General features: G+C 39.3%; 1 protein-coding gene across 12 annotated transcripts in view; it reads left to right on the top strand.

Annotated features, from left to right (window-relative positions):
• Positions 1–261: 261 nt before the first annotated feature.
• The window catches only part of LOC119495442 (mitogen-activated protein kinase kinase kinase kinase 3-like), a 52,354-nt gene continuing 30,523 nt past the window's right edge, over positions 262–22,092 (top strand). For 9 of the 12 annotated variants that reach the window (XM_037781879.1, XM_037781880.1, XM_037781887.1 and 6 more), the window contains exons 1-11: positions 262–560; positions 15,979–16,036; positions 17,284–17,374; positions 17,513–17,577; positions 18,229–18,284; positions 18,888–18,935; positions 20,113–20,155; positions 20,385–20,457; positions 20,824–20,955; positions 21,223–21,285; positions 21,434–21,515. In XM_037781879.1, the coding sequence (XP_037637807.1) occupies positions 462–560; positions 15,979–16,036; positions 17,284–17,374; positions 17,513–17,577; positions 18,229–18,284; positions 18,888–18,935; positions 20,113–20,155; positions 20,385–20,457; positions 20,824–20,955; positions 21,223–21,285; positions 21,434–21,515 (810 nt within the window). In that variant the 5' untranslated portion in view covers positions 262–461. The remainder of the gene's footprint in view (positions 561–15,978; positions 16,037–17,283; positions 17,375–17,512; positions 17,578–18,228; positions 18,285–18,887; positions 18,936–20,112; positions 20,156–20,384; positions 20,458–20,823; positions 20,956–21,222; positions 21,286–21,433; positions 21,516–22,092) is intronic. The other 3 variants (XM_037781888.1, XM_037781889.1, XM_037781891.1) reach the window with 1 other exon arrangement.

Here is a 22,092-nt window from a genome sequence, read left to right on the forward strand (position 1 = left end):
GCACACAAACATACTGTTTGTCCCACATCTGGTTTGTTGGGATCAAACCATAGGTGTAAGGTGTTTTTCTCTGACCTCATAGATAGATAGATAGTAACTTTATTGATGGCAAAACATGTTAGTAAAAAGGCAGTAAAAAAGTTAGTAGTGCAAAGAACAAAGTACATTTTTTTTTATCGATTTACTGTGGATTTATCACCAAATGTATCTCTTGAAACCAATCGTAATGTTAAACTCAACAGCTCCCATCTCTCCTGGTCAGACTGGATGTTGGGTACGCCATGAGATCCACTGCGCATGCTCATTGCGCAGTGGCAGCCATGTTGGAGCTCCAGTGGACTGAGGCTGGGATCTTCTGACGCCGTATGTTTTTATTATAAATCTCTTGTTTCCATACATTCTATTGCGGGGTTTCGTTAAACAAAACAGTCCGCGATCGGGCGCCGTAACCGGCAGAGGACATGATGAACTCCAGCGTGGACCTGTCCCGGAGGAACCCGCAGGAGGACTTCGAGCTGATCCAGCGGATAGGAAGCGGCACATACGGAGATGTGTACAAGGTAAAGCCTGCAGGCAGCACGGAGACCCATTATCGGACACACAGTGGAGAGCAGCCACGGAGATCCATTATCGGACACACAGTGGAGAGCAGCCACATAGATCCATTATCGGACACACTGAGTGTTTTTTCAGTTTTGTCATAACAGGAGAAAACAACAGTATTAGAAACAAAAAAGTAGAAAACAAACAACTGTTGACACCATTAGCTCCTTTCTGTCATTATTATGTGTTGATGTTTACTGATGCAGTATCTGCTAACGTTGCTAATTCACATAATTCCATTATCGGACACACAGTGGAAAGCAGCCACAAAGATTCATTATCGGACACAGAGTTGGTTAGATGTAGCTTTTACCTTTTAGTGTTATAACAGGAGAAAACAAACAACAGTAGACAACAGTAGAAGAGCAGAAGAGACTGTTTAAAGGGAATATAGTGCAGAAGAGACTGTTAAAAATGAATATAGTGCATTTAAAAATGAATAAAGTGCAGAAAAGACTGTTAAAAATGAATATAGTGCAGTTAAAAATGAATATAGTGCAGTTAAAATGAATAAAGTGCAGAAAAGACTGTTAAAAAATGAATATAGTGCAGTTAAAAATGAATATAGTGCAGTTAAAATGAATAAAGTGCAGAAAAGACTGTTAAAAAATGAATATAGTGCAGAAGAGACTTAAAAAGTGAATATAGTGCAGTTAAAGTGAATATAGTGCAGAAGAGATTGTTAAAAAGTGAATATAGTGCAGTTAAAAATGAATATAGTGCAGAAGAGACTTAAAAAGTGAATATAGTGCAGTTAAAGTGAATATAGTGCAGAAGAGATTGTTAAAAAGTGAATATAGTGCAGTTAAAAATGAATATAGTGCAGAAGAGACTGTTAAAAAATGAATATAGTGCATTTAAAAATGAATATAGTGCATTTAAAAATGAATATAGTGCAGTTAAAAATGAATATAGTGCAGAAGAGACTGTTAAAAAATGAATATAGTGCAGTTAAAAATGAATATAGTGCAGTTAAAATGAATATAGTGCAGAAAAGACTGTTAAAAAGTGAATATAGTGCAGAAGAGATTGTTAAAAAGTGAATATAGTGCATTTAAAAATGAATATAGTGCAGTTAAAAATGAATATAGTGCAGAAGAGACTGTTAAAAAATTAATATAGTGCATTTAAAAATGAATATAGTGCAGTTAAAATGAATATAGTGCAGAATATAGTGCAGTTAAAAATGAATATAGTGCAGAAAAGACTGTTAAAAAGTGAATATAGTGCATTTAAAAATGAATATAGTGCAGTTAAAAATGAATATAGTGCAGAAGAGACTGTTAAAAAATGAATATAGTGCATTTAAAAATGAATATAGTGCAGTTAAAATGAATATAGTGCAGTTAAAATGAATATAGTGCAGAAAAGACTGTTAAAAAGTGAATATAGTGCAGTTAAAAATGAATATAGTGCAGAAAAGACTGTTAAAAATGAATATAGTGCAGTTAAAAATGAATATAGTGCAGAAGAGACTGTTAAAAAGTGAATATAGTGCAATTGTAGAAAGAAAAAAGTAGAAAACAAACACATATTGACACAGTTAGCTCCTTTCTGTCATATTATGTGTTGATGTTTACTGATGCAGTATCTGCTAACGTTGCTAATGCACATAATTCCATTGTCGGACGCATAACGTTAGCCAAGATTTTGTGACTGCTATTGTTTTTTACCGTTATATATTTTTATTTACCGACATTATGGGCATCCGGGGGAACGTTTAAGAAGTGGCAGCTGGTAGCTAACTATCCTCTTTTGCGGAGAAATCCTGTTTAACCACAGCTAGATGATGCTAACTGTGACTGTTAACCTCCAGCCGCTAGCTAGCTAGCTGTCCGAGAACGGACGCAGCTAGTGTAACCTGCTAGCACCCAAGAAGCTAACCAGGCTTTTTCGCTTTTTCTTTACAACATTGTGACAAAATGACAACAAACAGCGATGTGTTACTGGTGTGGGGACACTAAGTGAAGCATAATGAGTTCATGATTAATGGTAATATTGTAGAGTTTCTTCTGTTTTAGTATAAAAGTGTGTCCGTGTTGCTCTGACAGACTGACAGCTGCCTGGGCTGCAAATACAGGCTGAGAATGCAACAACAACAACAAGCATACATTCAACACTTCTTATTGTTTTTATTCACGTTTTAACACCAGTAAGAACTAGTCAACGTTATGAAGGAGCTGGGATGTTAGTTTGTGTGTAGACTGTGTGATTAATGTCGTGTTATAGCTGTTATGTTTGGTCCTACTCTTCACCACAAGGCCCTGAGCTAGTAGCAGACAGCCTGCAGCCTCCAGAGAGGTTCAGCTCCTCAAGTACAACTACAGTCACTCTGGAGATCAACATGCTTATTTAATTCGATTCACCTATCTATTGCATACTATCACAATACTTGGGTGCCGATTCTACAAGTATTGCAATTCAATATTGTGATTTTTGTTAAACACTAGACCATGGGGAAAAGTTGAATCATACACTTCTAGGGACTTTTACTTTGTAAAATATCTAAATTAATACAGCAAGAATGTTTGATTTGATGTCCCGAAGTCAGATATATCAGTCGTTATCAGGCATTATTTATAAAATAAAAATTCCAGCAACCCAAAAATCAAAGAATAAAGACATTTCCCTCAGAAATTAGTGGTATTTTCTTTTTAATTTATAAGGGACGTGTAATGTTTTATACTTTTGGTGAATATAATTCAATCAATCTTATTTCCATATATGTATTTTGTATATACAGTTCCCTTTGTTAACACCTTATTTTGAATCTCCCGATTCAATACTATCACGATACTTGGGTGCCGATTCGATATGTATTGCGATTCTACAAGTATTGCGATTCGATATTGTGATTTTTGTTAACTTTTTTAACACTAGACCGTTTGGTTGAAAGGTACGGAACGGATATGACATCACGTTACTCTCACTGCAACAATAAAAGCGATTCCTTTTTACCTCACCATTGACTCAAATGAAGCAAATATATCGATTCTGGCATAAAAAAAATCAATTTCAAAATTGTAAAAAAATAAAAAAATAAATCTTGATACATAGTTGAATAATTTTTTTTCCCACCACTAATATTTAATGTAACATGGACACACAATTTAGTAGAATACAACGTTGAACCACAGCAAGGTCATGCAACATCTAGAATATAACAGAAAACAGTGAAGTAATGCTGCAGGACATAAGCACAACAAGTGTGACCGTGCAGGATGGGGTTGCTATAAGTCCATCCCTCTAGGATATACTGTATTCACACCATATCAGATAAAAAATACCATAAAGTATGATAAGTTCAAGAGAAGCACGCTACTGAAAAACAAGTTATGAGATGCCTCAATCTTGATGGCGTTTGGAGACATTATGTTATATCAGCCTTACCCGCAGCTCTCTATATCAGTCAGGTTATGCAAGATTAACATCCAAACTCATGTAGTTGTTTGTGTTGCAGTCACTCTGTCGAGGTATTTAATTCCACCGCTGTGTGAGGGAGAGGCATTTGGCAGACTGGAGATTCATTAATCACTGAGATAGGACTCAGTGATGTTTGGTTAACCTCCAGGCCCTCTGTGGTAATTACAGGAATATAGATGTATGCTAAAGACTACAGACGTGAACAATTTCCAGTTTTTCTCCTTTTTGAACACAAATCTGCCACTGATTCCAAAAGTACATCCAAAAACCCAGCCATCAGTCATTATTTCTTCTTTGTGTGTTTTCCATATTGCATCCCTCCCTGCTGCAGCTAATCTAGTTTCTAATTTAAGTTCAGTATCTTGGCTTGTTGCAGACACATGGTCTGACAGGATCTCTTCAGCATGCCAGCAGCTCAGAGCTAACTCGCCCGCTAGACCTGTCTCAGTGTACGGCTGATTAATGTGCACTAACGTAAAAAATAATTGTAATAAAATGTCCTCTATGTTACAAAATCATGCCAGGATTATAAATAAGAATTCTTCAATTTTGCTAACAGTTGAAGCATCCATTCATAAAGTTGTTGTGTACTGTAGACAATATTACAGTACGTAGCTGATGCTCTAGTTCACAGGAACAACAGGGCTTTTGTTGGAAGACACTCGGGGGCTCAAACCTGAAACCTCTGGTTTAAAGGATGTCCTTCTGAGCACCGGGGCATTCGGTAAACCTCATTGATGCCTATATTTGGTTCTACCACTCAGTGAAAATCTGTGGCTTGGATAGGAATGTTTGAGCAGGAAACAAAGTGTGAACTCTAGCTAGCTTGTTTTCTCCTCTGTTTGTAACCTCTTTGTCTGTATTAGTTAGAGGATTGGCTGATAGTGAGACTGGCCTCCTGACCGTGAGATCACAGAAAGATTCAGTTATTTCCTCGGGCTGCTTCCTCTTCGTCGATCAGTCGACTAATCGGACGTTTTGGTCTTAGGCAACTAAGATTTCTTTTGTTGTTTTTATGCTTTTTTCATGCTCAATGACGTATTTCTACGAAACTTATGAGCACTTCTCTGGTAAACACAAGATTTAAAGTGGTGCTTTTGTGTGATTCTTTGTGGAGAAACTCCATTTTACAGATCTGTCAATAAAATCAACTAATTGATTAGTCAACGAAGTCATATGAGTGAAGAATTTCTTTGGTCGAGGACTGTATCTGTACCAGGGCGTAAAATACATCAACAGCATTTAGTTCATTCGGTAGCACCCAAACTCTCCATTTAAACTCAGACTAATGAAATGCTTTAGTTGCCCCTTAAGGCAGGGAGGGTGAGGTTGACTTCTGTAAACACCCCTGAGGCTGTCTAGTAAAAAAAAAAAGAAAATACCGCATTAAGGTTTGTGTAACATATCAATGTTTCCCGTTATATTGATTATCATCGTACTCCCACAATGATTCATGTAGAGATGCAACAATTAATTGATTAGGTGTCAACTGTTAAATTAATCGCCAACGGCAACTATTTTGATAATTGATTAATTGGTTTGAGTAGTTTTTTAAGAAAAAAAATCTCTGATTCTAGCTTCTTAAATGTTAATATTTTCTGGTTTCTTTACTCCTCTATGACAGTAAACTGAATATCTTTGAGTTGTAGACAAAACAAGGCATTTGAAGACGTCATCTTGGGCTTTGGGAAACACTTATCGACATTTTTCACCATTTTCTGACACATTTTATAGACCAAACAACTAATCAATTAATCAAGAAAATAATCAACAATGAAACTAATCGTCAGTTGCAGCCCTAGATTCCTAAAATACTTCTCATTGTACAGTCCAGTGTAAACAACACCAACTAGACATGTTCACGTGTCATTTACCATTCCTAAACGCAAATCATTAGCTATGTGTTGATATTGGAAGAAAGCCACCCTACTCCCCTCGTACTGGAGGTGACAGCACTGAGTGATTTCCAGTTTAGTAACCTGCATTTGGCTGTTTTTCATGTTTGTGGCTTGAAATGTTAGTTGAAGGAAGCAGTTTACGTCCACGCCGAAAATTCCTGAAACATGATGCCAGTGACTTGCTCACGGCATGCTTATGTTTACCGATCGGACTGGTGTGACGTTGGTGGGCCAGGATTTCTATTAAAAGGCCTATTCGCTCACCGATGTTAAAGATACTGTTTGTATTGATTTGTCGCTTGATGTGGGCGGAGTGGAGACGAGGCAACGCTCTTCTTTTGCACTTTGTCATTTAGACTGCTTCAATAAATACCAGTATCAGCTTTATATATATATATATATATCTCCGCTCTGCATGTAAACCTGCTCTGTGGGTGCTGCTGTAATAGCTGCCCTCACTCTCTGTGCTTCACAGGCCAAGTATTTACCAACACACAGGATCTGACGCAACCTATGTTGTTTGAATAGGATGACTGGCATGTTTTCTCAAGGTGACAGTGGCTTCGGATTGAGGAAGTAGAGGCAGACGACGGCTTTCAGTCGGGATGGACATCAGTTAATGACAAATCAATTTCGGTGGCAGTGTGTGCTAGAATCATGCCAGCCATCTGGGTATTTTTGGACTCGCACGTAAGGGGCAAGCAATGCTACCAGTCTTTGCTTGTGCCTGCTCACTTTTTTTTATTGTTTTTGAGGGAGTTTACCAGCACAGTAAGGCTACATCCACACTAATACATTTTTGTTTTAAAACGCTATTTTAAAACTGAAATGATCTCCATCCAGACGAGCGTTTTAGGGCTGTTTCAGAATCAATCTCCGTCCATACTACCATGTCAGAAAATGCACATTATATACATGACCATTCACGTACACTGGGCATGCACGTGTTGGTGTAAACAGGAAGCAGCGCTGGACACAGGAATTGATGTAAAGCGCTCGAATAATAGCTTGCCTCCTACGCATGTAGACAGGTATAATCCTGCACGATTATGGCCAAAATGATAATCCCGATTATTTTGATCAATATTGATCGAAGTAGTGTGGACGCTAGGCATAAACGTTGCAAAAATGATGCGTTTTAAAACAAAATTAGTGTGTGGATCCCAAAGCTGACGTGGTTATTTGGGGCATATAATCAATATAAATAAAAATAACATAATAAAACAGTTCATTTGGCCATATTGTGGGAAGAAGTTGTTATTCACATCCCCTTAAAATGCATTGAAATCTTCAAGATCATCACTAGTCCATGATTGAAGCTATATTAAGTGGCCTTCTGTGTACACATTCACACTTCCGATGTATTTAAGACTAGACTGATGTACTTAACAGTAATAGCCTAGATGTGGTGACTGTAATGATTTCCTCTGGCCAGACCTTGGTGTGTGTGTGTGTGTGGCACAGCTGGGCAGCCGTGTTCCAGGAATGCAGGAATCTTCACTTCCTCCGTATGTGTGTGTGGGTGTGTGTGTGTGTTCATGCCCTATTGTTTCACACTAGTCCAGCAGCGTGCAGCACAACACACACACAAACAAAACCAGATGATTGTATTGTCACATGCATAGACACACATGCACATACGGCTGCAGAGTCACAATTAAAAGCCGGTGGCCCAGAACCATCCTGTTTTTGTCGCTGTTCCTCCAGTTGTTTGCTCACCGAGGTGGATATACAGACTTCAGCCTGCAGTCACAATAGCTCTGAAAGCAAAGCAGGGTTCCTGAAATCCTCTTTGGTCCCGGATCGGAAATTTAGTCCTCATCCTGGCAGTCAGCTTTCTGTTCGCCAAGTACAATTAATGTGCTCTGCAGGAATTTGTCTCTGCGCCACTGGTGCAGTGACATATTGATAACTTGCATAGTTACACAGTAGTTAATGACACAGAGACAAAACCAGATGTACCAGTAAAAATAGCCCTCTGAAGCCACTGTAAAGTCAGACAGTGGAATATTAACTTTGGTTTCTGTCTTTAAAGAACTTTAAAGGCCCATAACCAAGGAGATCATATTGCCCTCAATCAAGTGGTGATGTTCAGTGTGTACTGACGTTAAGGTTTTAGTTAGAGTGGTTAAAGAACTGACATGTCTATACAGTATCTCCTGCTCAAAGTACTTCATGTATTTTTAACTATATAAACAAATGGACAAGCCTATGTGGTTCACCTTATCTTGAGCCAGGCCATAACCAGCTATTCAAAGTACAGTTTAACCATGTTAATAAAGTTTAATACAAGATCCTGTAGCTTGTATTTCTCCTTTATCAAATGATTAACAACATGTCTGCAGGGATAAGCTGTTGGTGTGCAGAATGTCTGTAGTGAAGATAGTGAATGGTGTGACACTTCTCTGCAGGGTGGGTCAACACAAAATAAATAATGTTGTGACAGGTGAAGACGTCTGTGGGACTTCCCCCCACAAACACACATATTTACAGCTCTAGGTTGCTGCATTTGAACGGGAAAACCTCCGCTCAGCAGGTTTTACTCTTCTGAATGAGAAGAGCTGCTACTGTCAATCATCAGGGTCTGATTCAGTAAATCTGACTAATGAATTCCTCTTTTAACCAGGCTACATTTAAGCTTGTATTAAAGGTAATTAATGTGGGTTTATTATGAATTGTTTTGCATTACCATGACAAACAAGAGTAAACCTAAAGTAGTGTGTCACCACACTTCAGTTTGATACCTTTTAAAGCATTTTTGCATGTTTTGTTTTTTTTAATTTTCAAACCGTTTTTTTATTAAGCCTGGTATAATTTTACCACTAGGTGTCGCCTCTCCCGAGTTGAACATAATGAGACTGAGAGAGCCCATGAATGACAGTGAAGTGACTCCAGTCCACTTGGTGGTGGTAAAGCACCTCTAAGCTGGTTTGCCGACTGCTAATAAACACTAAATAAGAAGAAAAACTAGAGAGTGAAGCGGCTCCACAATCTGCAGGACAACTAACACATTGCCTCGTCTATGTTTTTCAGCTCACCTCTTTTGTTGCCATGTTCGCGCAGCTTTAGTTTAGTCTTCAGACTAATGCCTGATTTATGCTTGATGTATCCGTGAGGGTTGCTAGTGTCTGTGTTGCCAAAGCGACGCCACACCATCAGACACGCCCCTTCGCTGTGGTCCCGTTCGGCGAGTTTTTGCCTGTCCTGACGTATTTAACATGTCTCCATGACTTCCTCCATCCTTCGTCAATTTTCAGTGCAAAGTAGTGCAAAAACTAACATCGCTAATTCTTCCTGGCCGTCGTCCAACATGTTTTTTTACACTAAAGTCACGTTTGATCGCGAGAAATGCTGCGAGATCTCCGTTGTTTTTAGTCAGGACTGTTGTTGTTCATGAATGGAATCTGTTAGTCTGTGTTGTGCTGTTTTGGCCAAATCTTTTAGTGTGTATCGGCCTTTTAGACTAAAAGCTGCCTCATCACTAAGGAAGGGATTGGGTCTTTGAGGCTTGTTTAGAGCACCATGGTGTTCATACCTCTGTTGGGGTACAACTCTGCTGCTGAACTGATTCAGAACATCTTGGCACCGTGTTATAGCACAAGTGTCCAATCCTATTTTGAGATTGTGTGCTCATGTGATAGAGTTGGGAGTGCTGGAACCTGGCTTGGACTGAATGATTGTTGAATATCAGCCGAATGCCTCTAAGGAAATGTTTTCATGATCAGTCAAGGGTGCCAGGAATGTTCACGTCTGTTGTCTGGACTATTGTTGCTTGTGATGTGAAAATATTTTTCTCTGTCTCCTCTAAAACTGCAACTACATACACACACTGTACATGCATTCATACACATGTTGGGTGGGTCAGTGTGGCAGGGGCGTGTGAAGTGTGTGGTATGTGACTTCACAGGCTCACACCAAATGTAGATGGTGCGGAGGGCAAAACAAACCAGTTGCATTCATTTCATCAAGCATATAACTTTGGTAAAACTCTTAGTTTTGAAAAACCAACCAACAAACACACCAACAATTATATGGCATCATTTGAAAGAGTAGAGATGAAGTTATCTCAAACTAAATAAAACCCCTTTGGGCAGTGTAGCGCAGTGATTTAGTGCCTCCGGCATTGATTTCATAGTTTGAAGTGGAGCTCCATTTCAGTGCTTTCCTTTCAGCCCAGCGGAGCTGTATTGAAAACAAATGCCATTATATTTGCTATTGGCAGAGCCAAAGAAAGAATGATTTCAATACTAAATGCTGGATTAAATGACTCCTCTGGGTGGATGAATTTGCAGTGTATGGAAGAAGGCTTTTAGTGCTTAAAAGAAAAGTTACTTTGCTAAATTGAAGTGGTCCGGAGAGGTTCTGGATGGTTCTGGTGTGTGCGTACATTTATGGGGGTTTTGCTTGAGTGAGTGGTTATTTTGTAGAAAGACAGGTGTGCTAATTAAAAACACTTCACTGCGTTTCCGCCTCACCTGTTCCCCTCCTGGGGCCATGTGTCGGTAATGGTTGAGCTGTGTAAAGACTGAGCTTTCTGGGAAAACAAGCTGTCGCTGCACGGTTGTGCCTTCACCATTTTGACAAGACATTACAAATGAAAACAATGGAAATGTGAAAATGGGGACATACATGTCAGTATGTGCCATAATGTTGATAAGTGAGTAGAAAACAAAGCCATTGCTGCATGGCCTAATACATTGGTTATCTTAAAGGTCAAAGAAGCGTGGTTGTGATTGGAAGGTCGCCCATTTGAAACCTCAAATCTCTTGGAAAAATCTTGAAGTGAATAAACAACTACTGCAGTAGTTATTGCCTCAGGCCTTAACACCTGTAGTGGAGCTGCTCAGTCAAATAAGGGTTCGAAAATGTCAAGCGAAAGACTAATGATGAGATGGTGAGCATGAGATTGTAATCACAACGGAAAGTTCAGCAGGCAAGTTTTCCATGTTGTCCTGCATAATGTTTGACACCATGACAGGAGATGAGGGGACCAGGATGAGGGAGCCACTAATGTGCTCTATTCTCTATGATATAGAGGAGTAATGTCTACCTGAGCAGAGAACGAAGTCGCTCTCCCTCTGTGTGTGTTGTAATCCGAGTTTCTCAGGTAAACACTGTTATCTCTGTCAGCTTTTGCACTTTTAGCGGCGTTAGCACTGCTAGCTGCAAGCCGCTGGCTTGCCGTCGCCATGTTGAGAGCCGTTGAGAGGCAACAGAAATGCTCCCAATCCCATATTTAGCACCTTTTAACAAAAGCAAGTTTTGCGGGGTACTCGATTCAAAACAATAACAAGAATGTATCGATCAATAAATCTATTATTATGGATTCATATAGACTGTATATAGACGTCTATATTTCAACCCAGACTCACTCATGTACATGCTGTATGATATTGAGTTTTTATGATGGTATTGGCCAATTTATTCTGCATAATGCAATAAAAAAACTGAATCACAAAGGACATAAAGAGCTGATATATTATTATTCAATCTGGAAGTCCCTGCTGGTTCCCGTCACCAGTATCGGTCATGAACCTGTGACCTGAGATGACTTGTCTCACTGCCCTGAGGTGACCTCTGACCTTATGTAAGACACGCCAGGAGTTAGCCTCACACGACTACTGTCACACAGGATGAACTGTAAACAGTGTCTGTCAGAGAGCCGTAGTGAAGGAACATTAGTTAAGAAAGCACTATAAGCAAACAACCTCAGAGTAAAATCAAATGGTGCACCCTCGTTTGTTTTTCCAGTAGTTGCAGGATTACAGCTCAAGCTGAGTGGGCTGATTAGCATGGTGAGCTGCTGCTTAGCCTGGTCTTGTTTGTTGTTCGTGGTCAGAGAGGAGAGAGTGAAATGCCACACCGATGCTCCACTGAGCTGGCCATATGCTGAGTATATGACGCACACACACACATGCGGCCTAGTAGAGGTGTTAATGATGGATATGAGCTAAGTTTCTCCATTACTGTGTAGCAGAAGCCCTCATTAAGCCACTGCTGATCTGGCAGTACAGTACATGGTCTTGGCTTTGAGGGAAAATGTACATTTCTGAATGTGTTGGTCCATTTTTAAGTTTATTCTCATTAGGTGTTATGTTAAGTAGCGGAAGTTGGCATTGAATGTTTTTCTCACATTTATACTCTTTATTTCGCCTTAGATGTGAAAGTTTCTTATATTCTTATTCGGGCTGTCAAAGTTAATAACGCGTTAACGCCAAATTGTTTTAACGCCACTAATTTCTTTAACGCATTAACGCAATCGATCTTTCAGAGGTCGTAGCGGGCTCAGTTTTAATACAAGAGTGAAGATACTGGTATCGTGAAACTAGAAAACATATGGAATCCATTGGTACCAACCATGTCATACTAGCTTGTAGCTAAATTTTGGCGAGGAAAAACTGGCATGGCCACTTTCAAAGGGGTCCCTTGACCTCTGACCTCAAGATATGTGATTGAAAATGGGTTCTATGGGTACCCACGAGTCTCCCCTTTACAGACATGCCCACTTTATGATAATCACATGCAGTTTGGGGCAAGTCATAGTCAAGTCAGCACACTGACACACCTGCCTTGCCTGTTGGGCTGCAGTTTGCCATGTTATGATTTGAGCATATGTTTTATGCTAAATGCAGTACCTATTAGGGTTTCTGGATAGTATTTGTCATTGTTTTGTGTTGTTAATTGGTTTCCAATAATAAATATGTACATACATTTGCATAAAGCAAGATCGACAGCCCTATTTCTTATCATACGTTGACTCTTTTAACTTCATGTACAACAGTTTGTGTTGAATATTTGAGAACTTTGGCCTCTCTTGTTAAATTAAAAAATATATTACTCTTAAGTAAGGTAAAGAAAAACATGTGTCAAGTTGAATAAAAGTGTCACATTTTTTTTTTACCAAGCTCTTTCCCCACGTACGTACACATAATCTCTTTTCCTGTTGCCCCATGCCACCGTCACGCCCAGTCATCTGTGCCTCAACATGTAACAGTCAGGCTCCTAGGCTGTGTTCATAAACTGATGATATCATTAGTCAAACATTCACATGACATTTTAGCTGTTAGGTTTGGAGTTCTCACGCAGAATTCATTCAAATGAGCAGATAAGCTTTTCGTTTTTTCCAACCACTGTACTACTGCTGTGGTATTTTCAATATTACACACAAAGAGGTTAGGGGTGCACCAATTGGTCGGCCGGTGCCCAAAATCAGTCAATTTTCAGCTTGATCGGCCGTGACCGGTGGCCGATTCTCCCTTCAGGTAAATACTGTTACCTCCCTCACTGCTTTCGGCATAGTTTGCACCATTAGTGCTTTTAGCACCGTTAGCTATGAGCTGCCAAGCTTGCCGTCGCCATGTTGAGAGCCGTTGAGAGGCAATAGAAATGCTCCCAATCCTGTTTTTAGCATCTTTTAAAAAAAAAAGTTAAAAAAAAATGTTTGCGTATGCTGTCAATTGTAGTTCTTGGAAAGAGCAGGTCAGACTTTTATAATATCGGGAATTGTAATCGGCAAAGAAAACTGCAATCAGTGCATCTTTAAAATAGGTTGAAAGAAAGCTAATTGGATGTGATGGACTGGAGCGTTTTAGGAATCAAACTGATTGTTGGCGCAAAAGTTGGGTTTGATTAAGCGTTACAGTTTGTGACAATGTTTGGTGGTAGTTTCTGATGAGCACACGTGATGATTTGTTCCTTTGCTAGTTAGCTGTTGATCGGTAACACCAGACGGCGTGCTTCAGGCAGTCACAACAGCCGGTGGATTGGAGTCAGGCCGTGTCTCTGTGTGTGGCGCTGAGCGCTATGAGTCACTTCTGGTCTGTCTGCTGACTGAAGACACTCCGTCTCTGCTCGCCACTCAGCTTCTTTTCTCTTTGTGTCTCTTTGTATCTCCTCCCTCCCGCCACAGCTTTGTTTTGGTGTGGGTTGGCCTCTTTTATTCCTCCTTTGCGTCTGTTCTTCTTCTTCACTTGACCTTCGTCTTGAAAGAGTCTTTGTCTTAAATTTCGCTGGTTAATTTTGGTAGTGCAGTTGTTTTTTCCCTGTGGTGATCCTTGAGTTCTTGGCTTTATTTAGTCTTCTCATCACTATTGTGTTCCTGCAGTCGTCCTGTGTGGGCAGCACTTTAGTGCCTTGTTGGTGAAATTTGAGTTTCTCTTGGTGCCGCTTGTTTTTCCGCTCAAGCCATGGTGGCCATCTCTGCTCTGTTCAGTTTGCACTTTATTCATCACTGTATCACAGAAAACTTCAATGGAATTTGACATGATTATCATGATATATCTTGATATTTCCTTTAAAATAATATAACTTGTATGTTTTATTTAACCCTCTGATGCACATGTTCATACCAGTGTGATCATTCTAGTAAACTAATCTGAATTTAGAGAGAGCATAGCTCCTCGCCTATATGGCATTAGAGGGCTTTTATTTTAAAATTCCACATCAGGCAGTGTTTTTAAATTATCATTAATTTTATTGTAAGAGCGCGTAAGAACTGACTTCAAAATAAAAGCCACCTTCCGATGAACATGATGGGCAATTTTACATTCATTCAAAAAGTCAGTCAGTCAGTTAATAATAAATAAATTAAAATACATAAATAAATAAATAAACAAAAAGAACAAATATTAAACAGTAATGCTTAGTATATAAACGTACCACAAAACAACATGGGGGCTAGTCTGAGGCTTGGCTTCAATTTGTAGTTGATGTTCGCGATATGGTCATTTACTACATCCCACGTAGAACAAGCCGCAGTACATCGAGTATATTTGATATATCACCCACCCCTAATTGTAATATATAACTGTATAAAAGCCTGATCAGTGATGAGAAGTCTTTATATTTTGTATTTGGAAGATGTGATGATATCAAAATGGATGGAGGCTTGATGGCTGTTCTTATAAAACAGAAAGTTTACTGTACCTATGTGACAGCATCCCGATAAAGTGAACAGACCAGAATGTAAAATGTCATGTTTTTGCTTTCTAATGTTGTATAAATATGCCGGTGAGGCTGCAGGATCAGGGTAGATGAGGGTCTTTCTCTCGGTCTCTGCATTGAGACTAGAAGTGTTGCAGGCATGATGACACATTTAGCTGTTCATGATATTGAAGCTCTTGTTTTGTCTCTCATGCTGAGAGTTTTGGTTTTATCAGTTAGGCTGATTTAAAACATCTCTCTCTGTCTCTCTCACTCTCCCTCATTCTCACACGCATACTTCTGCAAAGTCACACACTGTCATACTTGCACATTCTTGGCCTGAGAGAAGCAATTCATGTCTCCTCTGAAAGAGCAGCTTTTATTCATGAATATTTCATATAGAATTTCTCTCCGCCTCACCAGCTCTGCTGCTAAATGTAAACACAGCTCTCTATTTATAGAAAATCTGCCTCAGTATCCTGCAAAACTCTGGCTTTTCAACAACTGCCAGCTTTCAAGGAATAGAGGAAAAATTTGTTTCCTGTTGAAGTCCATACATTCCTCTGTCACGTCATCTTATCTGAGTGTGTGTGTGTGTGTGTGTGTTTTGAATGAGTTGTGAATGCGCTATGCATTCATTCTGTTATTTTGAACTTGATAAAGTGGCTGCAAACAACATATTGAATACTTAGTGTTGTGGGCACTCATAACAAATTGACATGAGTCATGTTCACCGTGTTTTTTTTATTTCTTACAGTCCGGGTAATTTAATAAATTAAACAATAAATGAATGTATTAATTAATTATTTCTTATTAATGACTAGAACAACTTGACATACAGTGCTGAGCTGCACCTCAAATTAATCTTCAGGTTCTCAGCTTTCAGATGATGTACACCACTTCTATGTGACATCTACTGTTGACTTTTTATCTACCCCTGAACATCCCCTGTCCCCGACCCCTACACCTCTAAAAAAAAAAATGTGAAGGGGTTAAATTCAGTTACATTCGCGCGTGATGAAGAAGCTCCACTCTGTGCTCTACCTTGATGCTGCGTGAACAACATTTCCAAATGTTCGCTATGTGTTTCAAAGCCTTTACTGACTCACCATCTCTTTCTCCCTCCTTTTAGGCTCGCAATGTAAACACAGGAGAGCTGGCTGCTATCAAAGTCATCAAACTGGAACCGGGTGAGTTATCCCACATTACTTTCTTTGCTGCTATATCTTCTTCTCTATCCCTATATCGGCTTTTCTCTCAATCATCTTCCATTCTTCTGTTTTTCTCTCTGCGGTCCTCTCACCATCTTTTTCCATCAGACTCCTTTTCCACACTCAGCTGCTGGTTTCCATCTTCCGCCCCTCTATTAAAGAAAGGGAAAATTAAGAAGAAAAAAAGTTACAGGAGGTGTGGAAATGTCTCATCACACTGTTGCTAAATAATTAAGTTCTTCAAGTGTGGAATTTTAAAAAAGGAAAACCTGTTGAAACCCGCTCTGCTGCCCCCCATCCTTTGCCCTGACTTCCATGAGTCTTCTCCCCATCGTTTAGATACAAACACAAACCCATAAACAAACCTACTTCTCTTGTCTGTTGATTATATTATAACCATATAACCATGTCAAGCATTAAGATTAGAGCTGTCGAAGTTAACGCGATAATAACGCGTTAACGCATCGTTTTAACTCCACTAATTTCTTTAATGCATAAACACAATGGATAGTTCGGAGGTTGTAGCAGGCTCAGTTTTAAAGCTAGAGTGAAGATACTGACATCATGTGAAACCAGAAAACCCAAGGAATCCAATGTCATACTAACTTATTGCGAAGGATGGTAAATAATACTCCAAACTTACCCTACATTTTGGTGAGGAAAAACTGTCATGGCCATTTTCAAAGGGGTCCCTTGACCTCTGACCTCAAGATATGTGAATCTCCCACTTTATGATAATCTCATGCAGTTTGGGGGCAAGTCATAGTCAAGTCAGCACACTGACACACTGACAGCTGTTGTTGCCTGTTGGGCTGCAGTTTGCCATGTTATGATTTGAGCATTTTCTTTATGCTAAATGAAGTACCTGTGAGGGTTTCTGGACAAAATGTATCATTGTTTTGTGTTGTTAATTGATTTCCAATAATAAATATATACATACATTTACATTAAGCAGCATATTTGCCCACTCCCATGTTGATAAGAGTATTAAACACTTGACAAATCTTCCTTTAAGGTACAATTTGAACTGTTAAAAAATATGAGATTTAATCACGATGATTAATCGATTGATAGCCCTGATTAAGATACCAGATTATTACTATATATTATAATAATTTATAGAGTATGTTTTTAGATCTGCTCTATATGAAAAGTGTCTTGAGATAACCTCTGTTACGATTTGATTGTTGAATAATGATGTGTGTGTGTGCACGTGTTCCCTCCAGGTGAGGACTTTGCTGTCGTCCAGCAGGAGATTATAATGATGAAGGACTGCAAACACTCCAACATCGTAGCCTATTTTGGCAGTTATCTCCGGTAAGTGCGTGTGATATTAAAGCATTTTACCACAGCATGCATGTGTGTTTGTGTGTCAGAGAGTGTTAAAGACAGATGTGTGAGAGGTAATTCCTTGTGAGTATGTGTGAAGACGTAGTGACACTGTGTTCTCTGCAGGAGAGATAAGTTATGGATCAGTATGGAGTACTGTGGAGGAGGTTCTCTGCAGGATATCTATCACGGTAAGAACGACATGCACACACACACACACACACACACACACACACACACACACACGTTTTGATGGTTATTAAACGTTAACTTCGGTATCTTTCAACCTGAACCGTATTTTCCCATGTTTTTGTGTCAATCAGTCACAATGTTGGATTAACCTGTTGTTTAACTGCCTGTGTTTACCGTATCTCGGCACCTCTCTGTGTCACTGCCTGTGGTGTTGTCGCATCTTGTCCCGAGCATGAGCAAGATGCACGGGGGGCTATGTCATTTCCAGTAAATATCACAATATAAAACGTGTGTTTTCTGTTTAAAAAGTAGGCTATAAATGTAGATGGCAAGTACTACTAACACATCTTTTTAAGTGGTTACGTCCGGTTACGTCCCGAGTCTGATATGGAGCACACTGCTGATTTGTAAGTGGTTTGTTTACATGATGTAACAGAAGTGTATAATTTAACAGATTTAGTGTGGACAGCGAGCATCTGATGCAAGTCGGCGCGATAGTCGGACGCTCGCATCCAGTTAGGATACGGTGTTAGACAGAAAAACATGGGAATATAGTCCAAGTTGAAAAGTGTTTATTTTGACCTGTTCTCACTCTGTGATATCCATCCCTCTCTCTTTTTCTCTCTCTTTTCCTTGTTTCTCTCCTCCAGTAACTGGGCCTTTGTCAGAGTCACAGATAGCCTACATGTCACGGGAGACCCTGCAGGTAGCGTATACACTATACTTATTGTCAGTGTTGTTATATTGTGGAATGGGATGGAATATTTTGGGTGATTGAACCTCTGCTCAGCTTGAACTGCTTCAGTTTCTTTCTCTGTAAAATGGCAAGAACATAGACACCAAAATCATAAATGATCTCAACTTTTCATCGGCCCCAGTGCTTTATGCTAACACTTTAGCATTAGCTCAGGGAGAGTTGGCTATTTGCTGTAAAATTAATGAAGTTAGAAAACTACCTTGAGCTATTTAAACAATTTGATTTTTAAGTTTTATGGTCCAAAGATCACATTGTGCTCTTTATTTTTAAATTGAAATATTATCAATTCAAATTGAAAGATATATTTAAAACTGGAATTATTTCCCAAAGCACCACAGCTGCATAAAGTTACAGAGGAAAGTGTTAGCATTGTGCACTGGAGCCAGTCATCTCTCTCTGAGTTGAGCCATACATCTGATTTTCATTGAACCAACATTTGCTTCTGGTAAAAAATATCAAAATATCTCCTTTGTTTTGCAAGTCTTTTAGTGCCCTGTTGTCATTTTGATCACATGACCAATAACACCAGCTGCTGTGTGATTCTGTTTACAGGGTTTGTACTACCTACACAATAAAGGCAAAATGCACAGAGACATCAAGGTGAGTTTAGAGAAAACCGTATGGAATATGCATGTCGGCAAAACTTTAAACTCTCAAGGCCTTTCCAAGTCACTTGTCAATAGTGACTTCCTGTTTGAAGGTTGGACAAAATAGTACTTTCAGTATAGTATAGTTCAGTTAAATGGCAACACTGACCACACTATTGAGTCAACACCTTTCTTAATGTTCCCAGTGGTAGCATTTATTGCAGGGTTGTTGTATTAGATGACTTTCGATTAGTGGTTCCCAACCTTTTTAAGGTTAGAGTAAACTGATGACCTCTGACTAAATGACATATTTTATGGATATGTCATATTGTATTCAGAGCGATTTAGATGAATTTTGAGCATATTATTTCCTGTGAATATTTTATCAGAGATGAGTTTTCCTGTTATTTTTAGGAACTTTTAATACAATTCTCTGTCTGTGTTATGTTTGTTTTCTTCATTTTTAACAATCATACATACTTAATAGGCTATAATAGTAAGCACGAAAAGTAGGGAAACATATTTTCTCCCGGATTACGGTCGCAGTTTTAAACACATGATTAACACTGTATATGGAAACAAAACAAACAAAATCACAACTAGGTTTAGGCAACAAAACTACTTGGTTATGTTTAGTAAAAAAAACAATGTTTTGGCTTAAAATGACTATATTTCACACGGGACAGCAGTCTCCAGGGGGAAAGTCCGTTGTTTGTTGGACCCATCCACCTCCCCCATCCGCCCGCCAGTATTGGACTTTCTCGCGTGTTATACCCATTATTATTCAATAACGTTTTTATTCAACGTATTTACATTAACGGTCACGTAAAAGACAAATATAATCCTGGACAAAATAAGTCTTATTTCGTCCACACGTATGTGAAGTGTTGCAAAGGCAATTCTGTTAATCACTAATCATCATGAATGATAGGTAAAATAATGAAAAATGAATCATCCTTCATCGAAGGAAAAGAATACAAACACATACAAATGAAAATTGATCCCCACATTATTGTTGAGACAAAGCTGACGGGGAAAATGATTATTGATTCATACTGTAGCTGTAAGCTGCGTTGATCGATGACAGACCACTTTGTGTGCTGAATGCGCCTCTGAAGTTCATTAGAATTGACCTGAAGTGTAAAGTCTTGTGTTGGATCCTGATGCGTGGCGTTGTTTGTCTCTAACAGGGAGCCAACATCCTCCTGACAGACAACGGCTACGTTAAACTAGGTGAGTGGAACACACTAAGCTGATGCTTCAAAAGAACTGAATCTGAACGGCCTCATTTACTGACTTGGTTTTCTCTCCCTGCTGTCCCCCCGTTCGTATAAAATCATTTCTGTTCTCACTTTCCTACCTTTTTTTATTTATTTCTCGCTCATCACATTCCTTCTCTTTCTCCCTTTTATTCTTCTCATTCTTCTTTCTTATTCCCCTCCTCTTCTTCTTCTCTCCATAGCTGACTTTGGTGTATCGGCTCAGATCACAGCGACTCTGGCCAAGAGGAAGTCGTTCATTGGAACTCCGTACTGGTTAGTTGTGCTTCCCTTGATACTGCTTATGGATATACATACAGGTAGAGCTAAATGTATAAGGGCGTTTTCACCAGCCGTAGTCCATTTGGCTGCTCCGAATCAGAGTGAAATTGATAGCTTATGTTCGTTTTCTATGGTTGTAAAGTTGTAGAGGTTAATGTCGGGGTCATGGTGGGGCCCCTCAGCTGCTGCAGCCGGAGAGAAATACTGTAGAGAATTAATATTTAGTTCATGTGTGTAGCTGTTTAATTAACCTTATTTAGTACTTGGTAAAAATTTGCACACATTTTACTCCTATTCTTTCCCTCTTTTCTTGTTTTTTTTCTTCTGTCTCCTCCTCCTCCTCCTCCTCCCTCTCCACAGGATGGCTCCCGAGGTAGCAGCAGTGGAGAGGAAAGGAGGTTACAACCAGCTGTGTGATATCTGGGCTGTGGGTATTACTGCAATAGAGCTGGCTGAACTCCAGCCACCCATGTTTGACCTGCACCCCATGAGGTGTGTGTGTGTGTTATGTGTGATAGTGTGATGATGGCAGAGTGGAGACCTGCAGAACGATGTGAACTATTGTCCGAATTTAAAAGAAAAGGCCATGACAAGCTTTCTGTTACACAAAATCTATTAGTATTTCAATATATGTCGTATAAAGTAACTGGATGCTAGACCAGTAGCTCTGTTTTGATCTTTACATTGTGGCTTTCACCATTATGTATCAGTACTCTGCTGTAAAGACTTGAAGTTAACTATTTCTCTCTTTTTCCTCAGGGCTCTCTTCTTAATGACCAAGAGTAATTTCCAGCCTCCTAAGTTGAAAGATAAAGTCAAGTGGTAAGAGAGATGCATTTACTGAAAATGCAAATCTTTGCCTCACTTGTTCTTGTTACAAAACAGAAAGATTAACTATTTTTCTCTCTCTCTCTCTCTCTCTCTCTCTCTCTCTCTCTCTCTCTCTCTCTCTCTCTCTCCTGGGCAACAGGACAAATAACTTCCACCATTTTGTCAAACTAGCACTCACCAAGAACCCAAAGAAGAGGCCCACGGCTGAGAAACTGCTGCAGGTGAGCAATAAAACAACATATTTCAAATTCTTTAGCCCGTCACCCATCCCAGCTATACTGTTATTTATGGATACACACTGCACAATAAAGCTTATTAGGGCCAAACGGATAGTTTTTTTCAAGATTATTATTATTTTTCTGCTGCGGATTCGCATTTTTGAGGCTTGAGATGCACGAAAACTCACGAAAAGTGGCACACGTTTCAGAACTGGCGAAAATTGCATAGTTCTGCAGAGACAGCGTGGCCAACGGGCTCCATAGCGCCCTTAAACGCACGCCAGGTTGAAAAAGATGTTTATGAAATTTGGTGGGATCATTGTTCTCATCTGTGAGGATATATTAAAAAAGTTTTTTAATTTTTATCACAAGACAGAAAGTCAACTATTTTGGATTTTGTGCGTTCATTTTCATTTTACGACCCATGTTTGAGGACTTTAGGATGCACAAATACTCACGAAACTTTGAACCCATGTTCAAACTAGTAATTATTTTGAGTTGATGGGTTCGGGTGTGGCACGTGCAATGTGCATGTTTTGCTATGAGATGGGAAGCGGATGTAACTTGACTCCACATTGTT

This window comes from Sebastes umbrosus, chromosome 10 (assembly GCF_015220745.1).
Source record: "Sebastes umbrosus isolate fSebUmb1 chromosome 10, fSebUmb1.pri, whole genome shotgun sequence".
NCBI lineage: Eukaryota > Metazoa > Chordata > Actinopteri > Perciformes > Sebastidae > Sebastes > Sebastes umbrosus.